Here is an 18,854-nt window from a genome sequence, read left to right on the forward strand (position 1 = left end):
TTAGTAAACAAAGTTTTAGGTTTTCCTTCAGCTCATTGTCGCTGTTTTTCTCATCTTGGGAAAACATTCCTTCACCCCTTTATTGCAGAAACCAGGCCAAACTATGACAGCAGAAAAGGCACATATGAACTATTTACCTACATTCCCCAATTACTCCAGTAAAGATGCAGCATGGGATTTTTTTTTTTTTTTTTTATGTTAAAGGGGGTATTTATTGATAGAACACAAGGACTTGAGCAAGAGTTGACTGATCTCATGTATACAGTTGCTTAATTTTTTGGATGGACTGCTTCCACCAATTTTCCCAACGCCGAATTGTTACCAGCTGAGAGGAATTTTCTTCCTTGATCTGGGCTAACTGCTCCTCAAGTTTACATATGTATTTCTGTACAAAGAACAACAATTAAGGTTAAAACTGGTAGAAATCCTAAAAACCCAAGTCCTGACCCACCATCAGATCCTAGAATCATAGAATGCCTAAATGATTGCATGCAGACATAAGAATGGATTTTTATGCATGGAGAATACTGCTTCAAGGTCTGAAATTGCTCTGTATAATAAAGTTTATCCATATCTATACAAACCCACAGGAGTAACAAACATCCCATCCAGACACACCCCATAAGAGCCTTTTTCCACTGATCAACCTTATATACAGCATCCCTTGCTTCCACTGCTGCTATGTGGCCCAGTGTAGTCTTTGCTGTTGTAACTGATGCAGTTTCTCTGACCGTAATGCAGTCTGAATCGCCCATAAGCTTGGTCATGGGTATTCCTGGCCAGGTCCTTAAAGAAACAAAACAAATAAACAACAACAACAAAAATATCCAGAGGAGAGGCAGTTGGAATAGAAGAGAGCAACCAAGAGCTCTGCACAGTAAACAGAATTCATATTTTCTGAGGGAAAACACACAGTATTCCACAGATTCATATATGGGCAAGTGATAAATAGTGGCAAAGCAAAACAACCAAGCAATTTTAATCATTGGAGAAAAAAAAAAAAAAAAAAACAATGAGGAGAACACCTGATGTCAGCCTAGGGAAGAGAAATGGAATACAACTGTGTCCAGTATGATCCAATATTACCTCCTCCCACGTTCAGCCAACTGCTCAGCCCTATGGGTCTGTAGAGGAAGACCAGCTTGTTTACGATCAATTAACATGGACGTCTTCTCCTTCAGAGTTTCAGTTTCTGGAAGATGATATAAGATATACTGAGGAGGAACTGAACAGAGGCAGTCATGCTGTTGCTTTCAAGTAACTCCATGTGATGCTCATCACTTTCAAGAAATGGTTCTGCATGTGCAATCACGTGTGAACAAGAAATTCCATCATTACTTACTTGGTGCTTGTATGTCATCAATAGTAATGCTTTCATCTAATTCCAGCAGCAGCTTTTCTGTGAAGGCAGCCAGAGCCAAAATGAAGTTCTGGGTGCACTCAGCAGCACAGTCCTGTTGGGACATTGGATACCACTGAGAGGAGTTCCTCCGATAACTCAATCTCTTCTCTTTTTAGTTTAGCTCCCTAAGAACTATGCTCCTCTCCAACCATGATGCTTTGCAACAGCTGCAGATAACAGAATAGGGCTGCAAATGGCACAGAAAAGGATCTGGAAGTGCCTTATGCAGTGCTCTAAACACTCTGATGACCTCAGGTAAAGCATAAAAGCCTACAGAGTGCTGTGTGTGGTTGCCATGTAGTTGTATATTTGGGTTAAACATCAAAATAGGTAAAAAAATTTGTAAACATAACCTTTCCATTCAAAGCAGAGGCCATTTTATGGAATTCATGTACTTTGAGCAGAGGGGCTTTCAGATACTGCTCTAGAAATGGTACGTGTGTGTTTGCACAAACACCAACTGCCCTAATGAAATGCACACAGAAAGCAAGCCTTCCAGGCCTGTCCTCTGCAAGTATAACCAGAGAACATCACTGTTACTGCAGATAAACTCATCAGCAACTGTTCCATCACTGAGAGATGAGCCACCCCTCCTCAGTACGTCCAATGAACGATACAGACGATGGGCTATGTGCACTTGTGCATGCATGCATGCATTAATGCATATATCAATCAAATGCTGCCAGAACACAACTTAAAGATATTGTGTGAACAGCACTGCATAAAACTGAAAACATTTTCCACTTTACTGTTGGCACAGGAGAAAAACATATCCAAGAGCTACCCTCTTTTGCAAATGCAACATCTATCAAGCTGATATTAAGCACTGGCTTTATGCTTACCTGAAGCATCCGTGTGTGGAGGTGAATAGCATCAACGTGGTCCTTTTGCTCTTTTGATTCCCGTTGGCACAAAGCCTCCAGCTGCAGCAAGTTGTCTGGATGTCCCAGAGAGGGACATAATTCATTCTCGTGTGCAGCCTGCAGGCAAACATGTAAGAAGTATTTTCTATAAAGAAGGTGCACAGTGGAGTCATAGTGAGAAAGTCGTAAAACCAGTCACTTCATATAAAAGCATGCTAACATGACTCATACAGCATTACAGATCCTAAAGAGTTTGAAACAATGGACAATCCTGATGCTTTCAGCATTGCTTAGACTGGAAGCATTCCAGTGCATCCATGACACATACCTTCACGCTCTTCCAGTCCTCCAGCTGCTGATTGAAGGAGTGCTGAATGTTACTGGTGGCATAGCTGAGCTTCTGTTCGTGTTCCTTTAAAAGACCATCAACTGCCAACTGGGAGACGTAAGGGAGTTCCTCTTCAAATGACTTCAACTGATCCCAAAATTCTTGCAAGCAAAGAAAATTCAGCTGAGGTGAATGTACACTGCAGTGGTCAAACATGTAGGAATTTCCTCCCTTAAATTCTGTCCCTAACATTCCTTTTCCTGAGCCCCATGACTACAGAAACACACTTGCTAAAAAACTTGACCTTGTACAGATCTATCAGCTTAGTCAATGGCTCTTTCCTCACATTCTATATTGCAGATAATACATTAAAGATGTTATTGGCCAAATAAAATAAACAGTTTTTCCACTTATCTATTTTATTCTTGATTCGTTGCAATTTTCAGTGAAATTAAAAGTCTTGGCTGAATTAATTTACCTTTAAGGCAGGAATTGTAGTAATCGTCTATCTGACTTTGATACGACAGCAGAGTCTGTCTGATTACTTCTGCACAATGTTCAAATGTTTCTGGCAAATCTTCAGGCATTGTGATTTGATGCTTCTCTTTGTGGTAGAACTCCTTCAGGAGTCCAAGATAAGACAGAAAAGATGCTGATAACACATACAAACAAGTCATATCTACACACATAGCAGTAGCAGGGATACAGAAGGCTGTCGACCTCTCTCTTATTTGATACCAGTTATCTTTCTCTGTCTGTGCTTTTATTCTATTTCCTATCTGGCTTTACAGATGTGCTGCTACACAACCAGGTGTTGGTTTTCATGTCCCCCCCATATATTAAACCACCACCTGAGGTTCTGAAATACTTAATCATTAAAAACACTCTGCATCAAGGATTGTTAAGAATTAGATGGCCTGATGAAGCAAGCAGTTTTTGGATGGCCATCCAAACATTATGATATAACCATATCATTCAGCTGACACGTTACACCTACAGCAGCAAAAGTGATGGAGAAACACTTCTCTTACCTCAGCGAGACAGAGCAAGCTGTTATTACCCATCCAGAGAATTTTCATAACAATCCCTTTAAAAGTACTGCAAATGAACAAAAATAATAATGAAAAAGACAACCATACTGTATAAAGATCAATCAGTCAGTTCTAACAGAGTAGGGGAATGGAACCACTTAAAAATCATCTCTGAAATGGTTTGTTCCTAATTCATTTGTGCAAATGTAATAGTGAGCCCAAGAACACATCACACCCCCCTGAGGTGATGGATTTCTTTCTGAAGATACACACAACTTACTTCGATTCAGGAGGCATCTCCCCAAATATCTGGAATCTCTTGTCACTGAGAACGGATTTGGTGTGTTTCTGCATGCTGAGAAGGCAAGGAAAATATTGGTCTATAAAGTCTTTGTTTCTCCGCTTGTTTGTGGTTGGTGATGTGATGGATATGAAATTAAAGAAAAATTGAGAAAACGTAACTCTAGAACTAGTATTACATGGAAACTATTGATGATGGCTATCTCCTCAATGGCTTTTCAGAACTTTTGTTGCTCTCACCATTAGACTCACTCATTTCTTCAATTTCATCTAGCTCAAGATGCACCATTCAGATGCTGAGCTAGAAATGAAGCCACGTTGGCTTAAGAGGGATTAGTCTGTGTTTCAACAATTTCATAATACAGATCAGCAGCCGATAAACAGGAGTAAAGCACTTTTCCACCCAAAGTCTGAAATGAATCTGAAATGATCAGACCCAAAGTCTGATCACGAGGACATAAACCACAAGATCCCAAACGAGAAGCACTAGCAGAAGGGCTAACACAAATAACAATGAAGAATTTCTCCAAAAACAGGCAGAATACATGACTATGCCACATCTCACCTTCCTCTTGATGACTTTTTTTTAGTAGCTGGCTTCTTGGTGCTCCAAGTTGCGTGCTTGTAATCAGCAGAGCTCCGGGGGCCTTCATCAGATACATTTAAGTGAGAATTCTTCCTCTGTGTGGTAAGAGTTGCTTTGTATTTAATAAGAAGAAAGAGCAAAGTATAAATGCCAGCTTTCTTCCACAACTTTTGCTCTAACAAATATAGGTACCTCATTAAAAAACCAAAGAAAAGCCCACCTCATCTTATTCTGCACCTATCATTGGTTAAGAGCCAAAACAACACTGTAGTGCAAAGTAAAGACAGCTAAGGTAACAGTGAGGATGCACAGCCCTGTCAAGGCTCACACGTAAGCCACTGGCCTGGAACAGCTCGACCTGCTCCCTAACGTGCTATGAACTACAACTGAGATGAATGTAATAAATTAAGAGAACTTCAAGCACACCTGGTTCCAATGAAACCCTGCTGTCCTGATTTCGGCCTGAAGATTTTCTCCTGGAAGGCTGAATTCTGGAACAAAAGGAAGAGCTAATTGGCTTTGGAATACCTGGCTACAAGCTCCCTTCTCCAACCAAGTGTTCAGTGCAGACCAGTTGCTGAGATGGGGTTCGACTCACGGGGTCACATTTACAGCCAACAGTGTAAATGAGAGTGCCTTCCTGGAGTAAATAATTGCATAGTTGTGCATTAAATTGTTCTTATTGCTATCAGAGGCCTCGTGAAGAGATGAGATATATTTAGCAAGGTAAATGTAAATAAAGACAGGAACAGGAAAACATAATGAGGCAAACAAGTACTTACTCGAGTAAGTTTTTAATAACGCTTACTGCTAAATCATCAATTGCAGATTTTCCCATTCTGCTTGGATTTAACAAAGGAAATCTGTCAGGATCCAGCCCCATCATCATCAGTTTGTGCTCCGCTCGAATGGCAGCAGCAATGGGACCTTGTAACGTAACCTCAGCTGCAGGAGGGGCAAAGTGCTCCTGAATTGGGCACAAAATGAAACCACGTCAGTTGTGGCAGGCAGCTAGTGTCAGCAATACGTGTAGTTACTGGCTATAAAATAGATATTCCAAACTAATGCTGTTTTGCTTGACAGGCTGGAAGAAAGACTTCTGTAACTCCAGGAGAAATGTTGTTACAGCTGTACGGCTCTGTGACACTGAGAAGTGGTTATGAGTAGATCCTCACAACCATCGTAAGCACCATCTAAATACGTACTCTCAAAGATTCTGAAAAGCTTTTAAAATAGATGCACATTAAAATATCACTCAACATTAACTAAAAGGGAGGGAACAAGTATTATCCTACATTATCATATGGTCCTGTTGTGTCCACTAGCAGGCAATCAAGGTACCGGCTCCTTGCCTTCAGTTCTTTCAGCACTACTTTGATAAAGTCATACAACTCTTCAGAAGTCAAAGCCTGAAAGATACAGCAATACAGATGGCATTTATTGCATCAGAAGCAATGAGATTGTATTGTAAATAGGAGAACAGATACAGAGCTGGCCTGAGATAAAATGTGGTCAGAGTAATCTTATTTCATCTGTTTAGAACTTACTTCTTTATCTGCTGCGGGGTGAGCAAAAGCATGGAGCTTCTCCAGGCAGGATTTTAATGCTTCTGCCTGCAAATTGGAATTTGCTACCTGGAACAGAAGCAGATATTGGTGAAGGAGAATCTCATTCACAGGATTTACAGAATCTTTGAAAGCACAAGACTTGCTAGTAAGAGACTCAGTCACTAGCACCAAAACCAACAAGCTTCATGGCTGCAAGGCTACAGCATTCCAGTACAGCTGCAGGAAGGCCACGGTTTCAGAGGTTAATGACAAAAATCAGTTTTGAATTGACACAAGAAGTTACTCGTGGTCAGTTTGCTCTGAAGTCAGTCTGAAATCTCTTCAATTGAACAAAAGAGGAACGATTAAAATTCATTCAAACAGAACTTTGATGTTTCTGCTTGTACCTCGGATTTGATTTGCACCCGTAGATTTGTCAGAAGCTGTCGGATCTTCTCCATAAAGACTCGATTCGTAAAGAGACATTGGAGCCTTGTTTCAGCCTGGTTGATAATTTCAGTAGCCTTTAAAAAAATCCCAGAAATAAGGGACAAACTCATTTGTGTACACTTTTTTTTGTTGTTGTTTCCAGCTTAAGTAACAGAAGTTACCATTTCTACTTCTTTTCTTCCATCACATATTTGTCACATAGAATTAACCAGAACAGTTTTAAAGCTCCAATCCAGGGTGGTTATAAATCCCATTATATATGCCAATACAAGCCATAATTCGAAAGAGTGAAGCACTGCACAGACCTGCTCCAAGCATCTCGATTCCATTTTCTCCATATCAGCCACAATTAACCTCTCAAAAGAGTCAATACGTTTGCTTTCTTTCTGAAGGCGCTTACTGAAAGACTGCACCTCCTCAGGGGAAAAATTGCCTCCCTCCACGAATAACCTGAAAGCAGCCAGCAAAAGGATAGCCATCACTCATCATAAAACCATCAAGGCTGGAAAAGACCTCCGAGATCCTCCAGTCCAACTGTCTGTCTACCATCAGTATTTCCACATTGACCACATCCCTCAGTACAGCATCTCCGTGGCTCTGGAACACCTCCAGGGACACCGACCCCACCACCTTCCTGGGCAGCCTGTGCCAATGCATTGCTCTCTTTTGGAGAAGTTTTCTTTTTTTTTTAATGGTAGCTGAGCTGTCCTACTGCACAGACATCAAGACAGATGTGATGAAAAGAGCATAACAACTGTGGCTTAGCAACTAATGTTCTTTAGAGGAACATACAGATAACCAGGTGAGTAACAAAGAAACCTTAGTTTTACTGCTCGGCCAATAGAACAAGCGATGGCACCCAGATACAGATAACTTACTCAACATTCCTCCAGCAATATCTCTATACCTGCAGCCTTTGAGAAAATCCACATTTGAGTCTCTTAATTTTCCCAAATTTTCCTCCAGATAGTTCCGATAACTCCTCAGGGAAACTCGGATGACATCCAAGTAATGAAGAAGCTCTGGGCACACACTGCTGCTGGAGGAAGCTAACCTACAGAGAACAGGAGAAGGCAGAGAAAACACATAGAAAGAGGAGCAAGCATTATGGTTTGGAGACTGCTGGCTTTATGAAATTAATAAGATCTGAGAACACAGAAGTATTTTGCTGTTCTGAAAACAACTTACCCAATGGTGGTGGTTTTGATAACACTCAGCACACACCAGCAAGCAGCTGGTGCAGTTACAGAGCATCCTTCAAAACCAACTAGCCTATTGCTTAGCAGATTCAGTAAGCTGGATAAAGTCTAAATAAATCAAACACGTAATCTACTTTAAGACTGGTGTCCTTTCAAAAGTATATGAAAAAAGTAATCCGTTCAGAGAGAAAGGGAACAAAAATAATTTCTATTTCCATGACAGACAGAAGGGGCTCAGAACAATGCCATGAGCAGGCAGACCAGCTCTGCTGCTGGCACACTAACCTCTCAGCCACAGGAGCCCTGAGGAATGCTGATTCCACGTCACGGATCCGAGAGTCCAAGTTTTGGATGCTGTCATTCTGCTGATCACAAAATCTGAGGAATTCAGCTCTCTCCTTCTTCAGAGCTTCTTCCACCTCATCGCAGTGGCATTCCAGGTGCTTTTCATGAAGTAACAGTTCAGCTGATGAGAAAAGATGACTTACAATACGGTCATTATTCTGTTTGGTATGGACTGCCATGACCACCATTACCAGAAGCATCAGTGAAACAAAAACTGGACCTCAGAGGAGCTTAAAGCTACTAATAAAGTAGACTCAACTCTTTGACTTTTCTCTTGTTGTTGCTTTATGTATGCTATCTATTTTCCTGTCCTCCTCAAAAAGGCTTCTTCACAGTTGGCTAAAGACCAACAAACCTGCCTTAAATCACGTTTCCCCCCCGAATCCTTGATGCTCCTCACACAAGATTTCTCATTAGTGACCAATCTGTGGCTGCACAGTGGTATTTTACACAGGTAATTCCTCCACCTCCTGTACTCAGAAGTCACCCCCAGCATTTTGTCTCTCCCAGCACTTGTTCTTTTTTTTTCCCCCCCCTGTATGATCATCCCCAGATGAAGACAGAGTGTTCAGAGTGAAGAGGTAGGTACCAGCTCTGACATTGTAGATATTTGTCTCTATATTCTCCCGCCTCAGTTCACACGAGAGAAGATGCTGCTGAAGTTCTGAACTCAGCTCCTCTTTCTTGGCATCTACAGTGGCCCATGAATTGGATAAGGACTCTGCAAACCACTTCTCCAAGTGTTCAAAGAAGGAGAGGCGAATCCTATGATTTAAATACATTCCTACAGTGAGGTACACTGAGTAATAAACAAAAACGTGCTATACCTGTTAAATGTAAGAAATTAACTCTGGCTACGGGAAGATGTGGTCTCACAAACACTTGCACAATGTTAGCACTGCTCATTTTGTCTACTGCTATGAACAATACGCTTCTATATTTTACATATCTGTAATACTGAAATAGCTTGACTTGCTATTAAGATGCTCTGTCACTGTTCCCGTTCGCTCACTGAATTTTCTCTAACATAGGAATGTTCTGCAAGAGGGAAATGCTTGTGTGGTTCATCCAGGAGCCATGTGTGAAAAGCACTGCTGAAAGTTTATTTTCTTTTTACCAATTACAAAAGGAACAACACCAAAATATTCAGATAATTTTTGCATGCTTGTTTTGACATCCCTCCCAAAGAGCTGAGATGTTTCTATTACCTAAAGGGAAAACAAACAGTTTCCTACTAACCTTTTCTTCAGCTCCACAAACACCGTTTCTTTGATAAGTGCATGTTCCAAGCACATAGGAAGTGATCCTTTTCCATCATATTTTGTAAGAAATGTCTCTAGGACATCAGGTTTCCCTGCCTCTTCAGCTCCAAGAACAGTGTAGGTGTTTCCACTAGAAGTGGAAAAGGTCTCAACAGTGAGTTCAGAGATTTCCACCCTGCTGCTGTTGGATGTATCCTAGGAAACAACTGGGAATCATCATCCACTGCCTCAAACAATACTATATTAAATTAAGTGAATAATCAACAGTGCACTAGCAGGAACCTATGGACATTAGGAACAACATTCTAACCACAAATTTGGACAAACGCACACAGAGAATGTGTTTGTAAATTTGAACAGGCAGAACCAATGCTTTAAAAGGCTTTTGTTATGGTAATAAATGGAATTAATGGGTCTAAAGACCTGAAAAAGTAACACTGAGATACAAATAGATCTGAAATCATTCTGCTTAAGTTAAGAATAACCAGGAAGAAAGACAGACACACATGCTAAAGCTGCTAGAGGTTTTTACAAGGATAAAAGCAGTGTAACGAGATGGAAAGTGCAGCAACAACAGCAGAGCAGCAAGATCCCAGGCTGCAGCAAGTGGGGATTCACTGCAACAGCAGTGGGCACAGAAATAAAGGAAAGAAAGAAAAGAAGCTGCTTACTTTCAAAAGGCCTCAGGTATGCAGGAATCTACATCAAGAAACCCCCACCTCCACTGCCAGCCCTTAAATGAGGTCTAAATGGCAGGGGTGGATCCTGGCTGCAGCCCTTCTGGTCACTCAGTGCATTGAATGCACCTGAGCTGCACTGGGTTGGCCCTGCCTTCCAACCAGGTGCTCAATCACTGCTTCAAGCCCTGACTTAGCATTTCTGCTACAATAAGGAATGGTTATGAACTGTTTTGTGCCCTTCACCTAGAAGCAACATTGAAAATCCTTATGGTGCAGAAATATTGTTTAATAATCACGGACACATGCTCTATGTACAAATTAAATACATGCTAAGGAATTTAAGAGATTTCAGCAAGAAGATGACCTTCTGTTTGCTATGAGTTTGCAAAAGCCTTCCATCACTTTCAAATATATTCATTCTCTTGTTCGCTTACTTGTGAAAAGCTCATCCTCTGTTCTATGTCCCCTGCTTCATCACTCCCTTGAAAAATACTCTTCTCTTCTCGTTCCTCCCCTTCTTCACTTTCCTGTGCAAAGACCTCCTCGTTCTCAGGAATATCTGTTTCTTCATTCTGTTGTTGACAGCTCTCAGCCTTTTGCTTTTCTTCATTTTCCTGCACAACGCTCTCAGTTTGCTGCCCCTGATTTTCAGCATCCGAAACCTCTCCTAATCATTTCCAGTGAAAGCAGAGTTTTAGTGACCACAATCCAGAGAAATGCAGATGAAAAACAAGCAAAAGGCCTGTTTGTACTATCAAGGAATTACCTCGACCTGGAAATGTGGAGTCTGTCTTTCCTTCCAAGTTCTAGAAAGAACAACAACAGTTGATAAACAATTCTAAAGTAAGGACTGGCTTGCTTATAAGAGATGCAGATTCTTTGCCAAAATGGATCTATTTAATTAAGCTACAATAGTCTAAAAAAAATAATGTGCCTAAAGGACTTCAAAACAAGTTTGTCTTCTTCATACCTGTTTGAAGATTTCTTTTACATTAAAATATTGGCTGAGGGATTCACTGTAAGAAATCAATTCCTGCAAAACGGCTTCTGGGTAACTCATGACTTTCTCCACGAGAACTTTGTTGGATGCCTCATACCTGTTAAATTCAAAGATGCCTTTTAAGAGACTTAAATATGGACTAAAATAAAGTGAAATATGATTACTATGTCCTTAAATCCATTTTGATCAAAATGTCATAAATGCATAAATGCATAAAGGCTGGGATCAATTATTCTACTATACCTGAACACATTACATCCTGGCTTGTTAGTAAGGGATTAATTCAGTATAAACACATCAGTGAGCAAAAGCCACCACCTCTCATGATATTCTTACTAACGTTGAAAGGTATTTTGCGTTTGCTTGGTTGATGTTAATGGTCTTAACTGGATATAAAGAGTACTGAACCAACAGCTTTAAAAGCAGTTTCAGTGTGGGTGTGTTCACACAGATCTGCCTCTCAGGTCCTCGTGGCTTTCTAACATATATCAGATCTGACCAAGAGGAAAGACCATCTGGGTGTGAAAATATGACTGCATCCTCTCCAGCTGCTCAGTCTTTCTTTGGGTAAAATCTTCAGCACGTAGAGCTGTATAGGCCTACGTTGATGTGATTCTTAAACATAGGTATTGTTCACCTTAACATTGCTCCATATGGAAATGGTTTCATTTTATGTCCTTATGAGAAGCACCAGGCAGTGTATTTCCACCATCATACTACAACACAAACACAGCCTAAACTGTACGGCCAACTTTCACATAACACTGATTAAGTTTGCACTACAAAATTCATACCCAGCTCTGATGCCATCCAAACAAGAACGGGCATTCTCCAAAGATTTCTTCAGGTTTTTTTCAGAGCTCGCCGTTCTCATTTTATCCAAAATGATATCCAGTTTAGTTTCCATCATCTAAAACCAATAAAAATAACCCAGTAAAAGTGGGTTCTTACTAAAAATGCTTCATAACTATTTAGGCTTCAAAAATAATTTTTTGAATTACTGGAACGAAGCCAAAAACATATTTGATAGCATGAAAGTAACATGTAAAAAATCCAGTATAAAGTAGTTATTGCATTTTTATGTCAGGCATTTTGAATTCCAAAGGCTTCTCTGCATTAAGTCCTTTCTTTACATCATACTGTATCCTTATTTTTATGCTTATACCTGAGTGGATTTATCCTGTTTCCATTTGCATTCATTTAATTTCTTCTGCAGTTCACCCTCTTGCTGGGACAGTTTGAGCCGATGGAAGTCCCAGAGAACATTGGCCTCCTGACAGTAGCTGTACAGGTCTCTGCAATTCTGCTCATTGTGCTTAGCCAGCTCCTCAAAGCCTCTCTAAAAAAAATACACCTAAGTTATCATGAAACTGTGTGCAAGAAAGTGAAATACAAGAGTAAGGGGACAAATGATGTGATAAAGGTGATCAGCATTCAACAGAGTCTCTTCTACTCTGAGAGGAAAATATAGTCCAAGTAAAATAGATAAGAATACAGACTTAAGTTTTAGAAGCTGAGCCATCAAACCTTCTCTTTATTCTTCTGGCACCGAAAAAGCACAGAACCACCAAGATCTGCACAACCCCAGAAGCACTTCGCCATCCTTTATCTTAGGAGCAATCACCATCATGTATGGGACCATACAGGATAGGACTGGAAGAAATTTGGGAGCCCATCCTTGCACCTCCCGGCCAGATGGGCTGTACCCATCCAATCCCTGACAATCTATTACAAAACCATCAGTGATAAACTCTTCCCGTGAATCACATCCTACCTGTATCACTTATGGGACAGGTACTCAATCACTCTACAGCAAGGCACCAATAGCCTAAGATGCACTCAGCATTTCAGACCATGGCACATGAATATTACTCCTGATGAGGAATAAGAGTAGATGTAATAAACATACAACCAGATGCTCCAGTTCTTCTTCAAAGCGACATCGCAGTTTCTCAGTCAACAGAAGCAAGTCAGAAGCCTCCACTTCTTCAGCCTCTTTTTGTGTGCATACCTTCAGATTCAACAGGTTATTCTGAACAACAGCAACAAAAAAAATGAAGTTATTGACATACATATAATCTAACACAATATCACGTGGCTTTAAGAAAATGAACACTGACTAAAATGATTTGCACTTCCTATAGCTTCAGCATCCAGTTTATTCAACACGTTTTGAAGCAAAGATTCAGCCTCCCAGATCCCAGAGGCAAGCAGAACAACCCAGTTCAGACATGGGGAGAAACGGAGCTGAGGGGGTGACATTTTTTCCCCCAAGATGAGACAGATTGAGGATAAGACTGAGGGTTCTGACCCTGAGCCCTACCTAAACATGGGACAGCACTTCCTTCATCACTGCTAGTTGTTATTGCTTCTATGCATTTCAAGTAGTAATGCTACCATGAAATGAAACGGACAGCACCTATGCTAGCAGAATAAAGCACTGGTTGGATCTAATTTATCATCTTAGCTCAATCCTCAAACCCACAGCAACAACACACTGTATACCGTTACCAAGAACCCTTCCAAGACGTCACAACGCTGTGGTACTGACCTTGCACAGCTCTGCTTCTGCCAAACATTTTTGCTGGACACTCTCATACTGGGCACGAATTTTCATTGTACACTGCATATTGTGGGCATCTGCAAAAGAGAGCATTGCCAACACTTTGCTATTTCACAGAACACAGCAAACATACTTTCAAAGCATTCATCTTGTTACTGATGGGGGGAAAAAAAAAAGACAACAAAGAACTGCTTGGATTCCAGATTGGTTTGCTGATTTCCCAACATACCTATACTTCTGTTTAAATCCATCAAGGAGTTGTACCACTCATCAATCTCAGCTTGTGTGCTCTTTGGAGGCAACAGATCACTATCAAAATAGGAAACAATATATCAGATCTCTTCAGAGATAACCCAGTCAGTTGTTAAAGGATAAACACTATAAATCAGCATAACCAGACTACTCTGCTTTATTTACAGCCATTTCAGCATCAAAAATAAAACAAGATGAATGCTGTTTTTCAAGGCCTCTGTTTACCAACAAGGAATTAAACCCCCATTGTTTCCGCATCCGTTACAAAAGAAAAGCAGCATTTGAAGACCCAACTCATCTTATTTTTGTCAGAATGGACAGAATTCAAAAGCAGCAGTATGAGATTCCTTCCATCATTCATTTCTTCACACATTATACAAATCAATCTCCCACCCAGAAATTGGACAGCATCATCCATTTTTACATATACACCCATCCACGTCCACCTCTTCCTGCTAAGCTTCATACATCAGTAAGGCTTACTTTTGTGTTGCTGCATTTCTCACCCTAGACAGCCCCTTGGTAGTGCAACAAGTGCACTGAAAACCTAAACATAATTTTTTTTTTTCCCATTAAAAAGAGCTTTATGGAAAAAGATTTAAGCCCTGCCTACTGTTGCATTGAACAACAGCAGATTGAGGTGCAGCAAGGAACATTCAGCACACCAAAGACTAACAAGGATGGCTTGGGTTGGAAGGGCCCTTAGAGGCCATCCAGCTCCATTTCCAGTCATAGGCAGGGTTGCCACCACAAGTCCCTCATTGAGTACACCAAGAATTCTACTTTTGCTACTGTACTCTCTTCAGTCATACATAAGATGCTGTAGCAATTCCAGCCTCTGTTCATTAAGCAGAATCTGGCCATTCATCATATTTCCCTTCTCTGTTTCCACCGTTTGGGGTTTCTGTATTTCTTCCTTTGCCATAAATTCTCTGTAGGATGGAAGAACACACCGATGTGATTTTATGTTGGGAAAAACTGAGTGCTTGAAACACAAACGCAAAATATGTCTTACGAGTATCGGTTGAAAACAAGAACACTAAATTTTTAGTTTTATTGGGGAAAAATACTAAAATACTACTTCCTGGAGAAAACATGAAAGAACACCGGTCACTTTATGCTATTCATGCTTCAAAATATGACCTGCTGCCAAACTTCAGACCTGAAGCTCTGAATGATGCAGTTCTTTTGGACGAGCTTCCAGTCCTTGACTTTATCTCGCCACTTCCATTGAAGCGATAATTCCCTTTTCATCTCTGATTTCATCAGATTAAAGAACAGCTTGGCTATTGCCCTCTGATTCGCCAACAACGCTCTGTTAATCATCTGTGTACGAAAAAAACGATGGGAGTAAAAGCAGTATAAGACAGGAATAAAGTGCCAGCTCAATGTCAGACTAAGGATGAAGAATTGAAATGACAAGAGACATGCAATATAGAAACCCCTCTCCTACATGGCAGGGATTAACAGGTAGAAGTGATTATTTCCTTTTGAAAATGAGAAGAAAAAGAACTGAATTCTGGGGGGGGATTTCAGATCACTGTCTTCTTGCAGGTAAAACTGTCTCCCAATAAGGAGAGCTTACCATAGCCTCATCATTAATGAGCCTGTGAACATCAGCTGACAAGAAGAAGGAAATTTCCTCCAGCTTTGCAGCATACTTCCTCAGCACATCTGTTATCTGTACAACAAAGGAACCAAAAAGGCACAAAAGAGTCTGTAGAACAGCTTGCCTTAGAGAACTGACACTTCAATGATATTAATAAGAACTGTTTTTTTTTTTCCCAAAATAAATTTAATTGGTTGACAGATTGAGAAGTAAATCTTAAGATGTTGATTCTAAATTAATAGGTACCAATTCATAAAAATAACCAAAAATCAATCAGTTTTGTTACTATTTGATTGATTTCTTTCTGGTGTCTGCAATTCCTGAAAATCTGAGCTCACTTTATCAGCTCGGCTCTGTTCCACCTTCTTTAAGGTTTCATCCCATTCCCGAATCCACTCCTTTCTGGTCAGGGATTCCTGCTGGATGGTTGTCCACAGTTCTTCCAAATCCTGCAAGAAGGATTTACTTTCAATCTCAGTGAAAAAATGAAAACAAATGCATTCACATCAGAAAACTGCAGCAAGGTGTTTTGCTGTGCTGCAGACTGTGAACAACAGGAATCAACAATGGAAGAGCTGACAGTGGCAAGAACTGCCTCACCTCAATAGAGAAGCCTTCAGGAGTGGCATTGAGCTCCATCTCTGTAAGAAGAACCTCCATTTTGCTATCAGATTCCATCAGTTTTGTCAAAAGCAGTTTTCCAGGCTCCAAAACAAAGGGCTCGATTTCCTGAAAACAGTAAAGAAGTCGTCCCCATCTCCTGAACATCAGGCTCTCAGCTTTGCCTACTGCTCCGGACCATCTGCACTGCCAACCCCAGCCTCACCCTGGAGACACAAGCAAGCTCGTGGTGCATTGAGGTCAGTGCTGCATCGTGGCGGCTTCGCCGGCGTTCTGACATGAGCTCCAAGAGGTCGTGCCTGCTTTCCTCTGCAACCTCTGAGAAGAAAAGGAGGACGATGGAACTTAGAGCTGTTTGGAACAATAAATTACTAGATCAAAGCTCTGAGCTCTGCCATTTGGCGTGATGCTGGAAAATGGCAGCTCCCCCAAGTTAAATCTGCTTATATCATCACTACCTTCTGAACAGTAATTGGCATTGATTGAGAATTTCACTTATTTTTCTGCCCTACACGTGGATTCTTCACTGCCAGAATTATGTACAAATCATTATAAAACACATCAGATCATTTCTGAACTCAATGTTACACCTTATCCAGCTCAAGATGTTATACACATGGGGGTTCCTCAAAATGAAACTCTGACATTAAGGGAAAAAGATTTTACCAACAAGATCAGGTAGGGCTCTGACTTCCTCAGCAGCAATGACATCTTCACTCTTCCAGGACACCTGAGATGCTGTAGCTTCTCTGAAACAGAACATAGAGCCTCGCTTTGTACTAAGTGAGACCACAGGTTCGTAATTAGTACCATACTCCACTTATCTGGCAAAGTAACATTGAAGTGAATGAAAGCTTCTAGCTTCAAAGAATTGGCTCATAGAATTAATGGCATTGCTTCTCAAATGGAAGGAAATGGCTTTTACCTGCCCCCCACTCTCCCTGTCAAGGTGCTGTGCTTCTACTTGGGAGAATTGGGGAATGAGGGTGTGCTTATTCAGCACGAGGGTTATGGCGTAAAGGATGGAGGTATTAATTTACTTTCTTGCTTATGAACATTGCTCAGAGTAGAGCTGAACAGTACTACTACTGCAAAGTACCAGTCCCCACTAATACAAGGCTCAAGTAGACTAAACTGAAGGAAATAGTTCCCAAATATATGGGAAACTAATCTAGTTAAGAGTAATGATATCATTGCATAGTCATTTAAAACCATTAAAGGAGCACAAAGTATAGTTCAATAGTATATTTTACTGTATTGCTGTTATGTGATGGAAAGCACAGCAATGACAGCAGAGCAGCAAGGTCCCAGGCTGCAGCAAATGGGGATTCACTGCAACAGCAGTGGGCACAGAAATAAAGGAAAGAAAGAAAAGAAGCTGCTTACTTTCAAAAGGCCTCAGGTATGAAGGAATCTATAGCAAGAAACCCCCACCTCCACTGCCAGCCCTTAAATGAGGTCTGGGCAGGGGTGGATCCTTGCTGCAGCCCTTCTGGTCACTCAGTGCATTGAATACACCTGAGCTGCACTGGGTTGGCCCTGCCTTCCCACCAGGTGCTCAATCACTGCTTCAAGCCCTGACTTAGCATTTCTGCTAGAGTTACGTGTATCAGGTGGTATCAGGAATACAAACAGGCTTACAGCCAGGTGGTTTTGAACAACAAAATAATCATCCAAGAGCCTTTTAAAAGAAAAGTCATGCACGTGTAAATCATTACAGACATTTGATGGAACTGATGGTTGGACTAGATGCTCTTAGTGGCAGTTTTCAACCTTAAGGATGAGCTGAGAATCTGTGTTTTAAAAGGCAGCAGCTCAGTGCGCTCATTTCACGTCCGGGGGAAAGGAGGTAGACTTGCCGTGACCAAAAAACGAGGTTCCCAGCATTACAACTTCACACCCATAGCCACAGAATCACACCGACATGCAATCAGGAATTTCTGCTTCTGCTCTCTACCTGCCCTGCAGCGGCTTTGCTCCTGCAGTCCCCTTCTTCCCATTGCACAGCCACAGCCCCACAGCAGCCGTGCTGCCCGGCTCCTCCTGCACACAGAGCCGCCCACTCCTTGCTGTGCCCAGCGATCGCGCCCAACGAGCCTGCAAAAACCCACAGCAAAACGGGTTGGAATCATCTCCAAGCCTACTAAGCAAAGGATCACGACAAATTAATTGCTAAGAGACAAGAAAGGCGGTGGAACAGAATAGCAAAATAAATTAAAGCATACGTATCAAGTTTTATCCAGGAGGTTTTTCCTACCCCCCCGGTCTGAAAGCGATCTCTCCTCCCTATGAAGGGAATTGAAGCAGTGCCTCGTGCACGGCTGCAGGCAGCACTCCGGAACGCCCCAGCCGTTCTCACCGCAGGCTTGCACTTCTTTTCTACCAAAGCAAACACAACAGCAGAGCAGCACAACGAACCCATCCACCTACTGCCCGTTTCTACGTGTTTTACCTCGTCCTCGAAGAGCTGCCGGTAGATTTCGTCGTTGGGAACCACGCGAACCGCCCCCCCCGGCCGCGCACCGCCGCAGCTGCCATTCATTCCCGCATCACCGCGTCCTCCCGGCACGGCACGACGCGTCGCCCGTTGCCATAGCAACGCCAGGGGGCGTGGCCAACAGCCCGCCTCGTTGCCATGGCAGCGGGGGACGCTCCCGCCCATCCGGGTGGGAACGCGGAGCTCCGTCGCCTTAAAGAGCCCCGGGTGCAGCGCGGCACCAAACGGCAGCGAACGCCTCGATCAATGAATTCCTTAGAAAGTGCTTCAGCAGGATAGGAAATAATCAGCAAACACACACGAGTTAGTCTTACTAGTT

At 41.7% G+C, this 18,854-nt stretch overlaps 1 protein-coding gene across 5 annotated transcripts; it reads right to left on the reverse strand.

Moving 5' to 3' along the window:
* Positions 1 to 75: 75 nt before the first annotated feature.
* CCDC180 (coiled-coil domain containing 180) lies at positions 76 to 18,811 on the reverse strand. 5 transcript variants are annotated; one of them, XM_019621486.1, is made up of 36 exons: positions 18,491 to 18,811; positions 16,705 to 16,787; positions 16,244 to 16,356; positions 16,018 to 16,146; positions 15,756 to 15,866; positions 15,394 to 15,489; positions 14,971 to 15,134; positions 14,621 to 14,740; positions 13,786 to 13,865; positions 13,545 to 13,633; positions 12,903 to 13,025; positions 12,159 to 12,332; positions 11,788 to 11,903; positions 10,964 to 11,090; positions 10,760 to 10,799; positions 10,428 to 10,660; positions 9,291 to 9,508; positions 8,641 to 8,816; positions 7,992 to 8,172; positions 7,415 to 7,561; positions 6,813 to 6,957; positions 6,465 to 6,581; positions 6,058 to 6,144; positions 5,806 to 5,919; positions 5,293 to 5,477; positions 4,937 to 5,001; positions 4,490 to 4,622; positions 3,905 to 3,979; positions 3,625 to 3,691; positions 3,072 to 3,213; positions 2,594 to 2,754; positions 2,245 to 2,382; positions 1,343 to 1,454; positions 1,087 to 1,192; positions 648 to 786; positions 76 to 385 (listed from the first exon to the last, which is right to left on the reverse strand). In XM_019621486.1, the coding sequence occupies exons 1-36, from the start codon at positions 18,574 to 18,576 to the stop codon at positions 254 to 256; spliced, it is 4,524 nt and encodes a 1,507-aa protein (XP_019477031.1). In that variant the 5' UTR covers positions 18,577 to 18,811; the 3' UTR covers positions 76 to 253. The 5 variants fall into 5 exon arrangements, with proteins under 5 accessions (XP_019477031.1, XP_031412077.1, XP_031412078.1 ...); XM_031556217.1 differs by having other exon boundaries at positions 256 to 385; positions 619 to 786; XM_031556218.1 differs by adding an exon at positions 17,996 to 18,135 and having other exon boundaries at positions 289 to 786; positions 18,491 to 18,581.
* Positions 18,812 to 18,854: the final 43 nt, after the last annotated feature.

Source organism: Meleagris gallopavo, chromosome 19, assembly GCF_000146605.3.
Source record: "Meleagris gallopavo isolate NT-WF06-2002-E0010 breed Aviagen turkey brand Nicholas breeding stock chromosome 19, Turkey_5.1, whole genome shotgun sequence".
Classification (NCBI taxonomy): domain Eukaryota; kingdom Metazoa; phylum Chordata; class Aves; order Galliformes; family Phasianidae; genus Meleagris; species Meleagris gallopavo.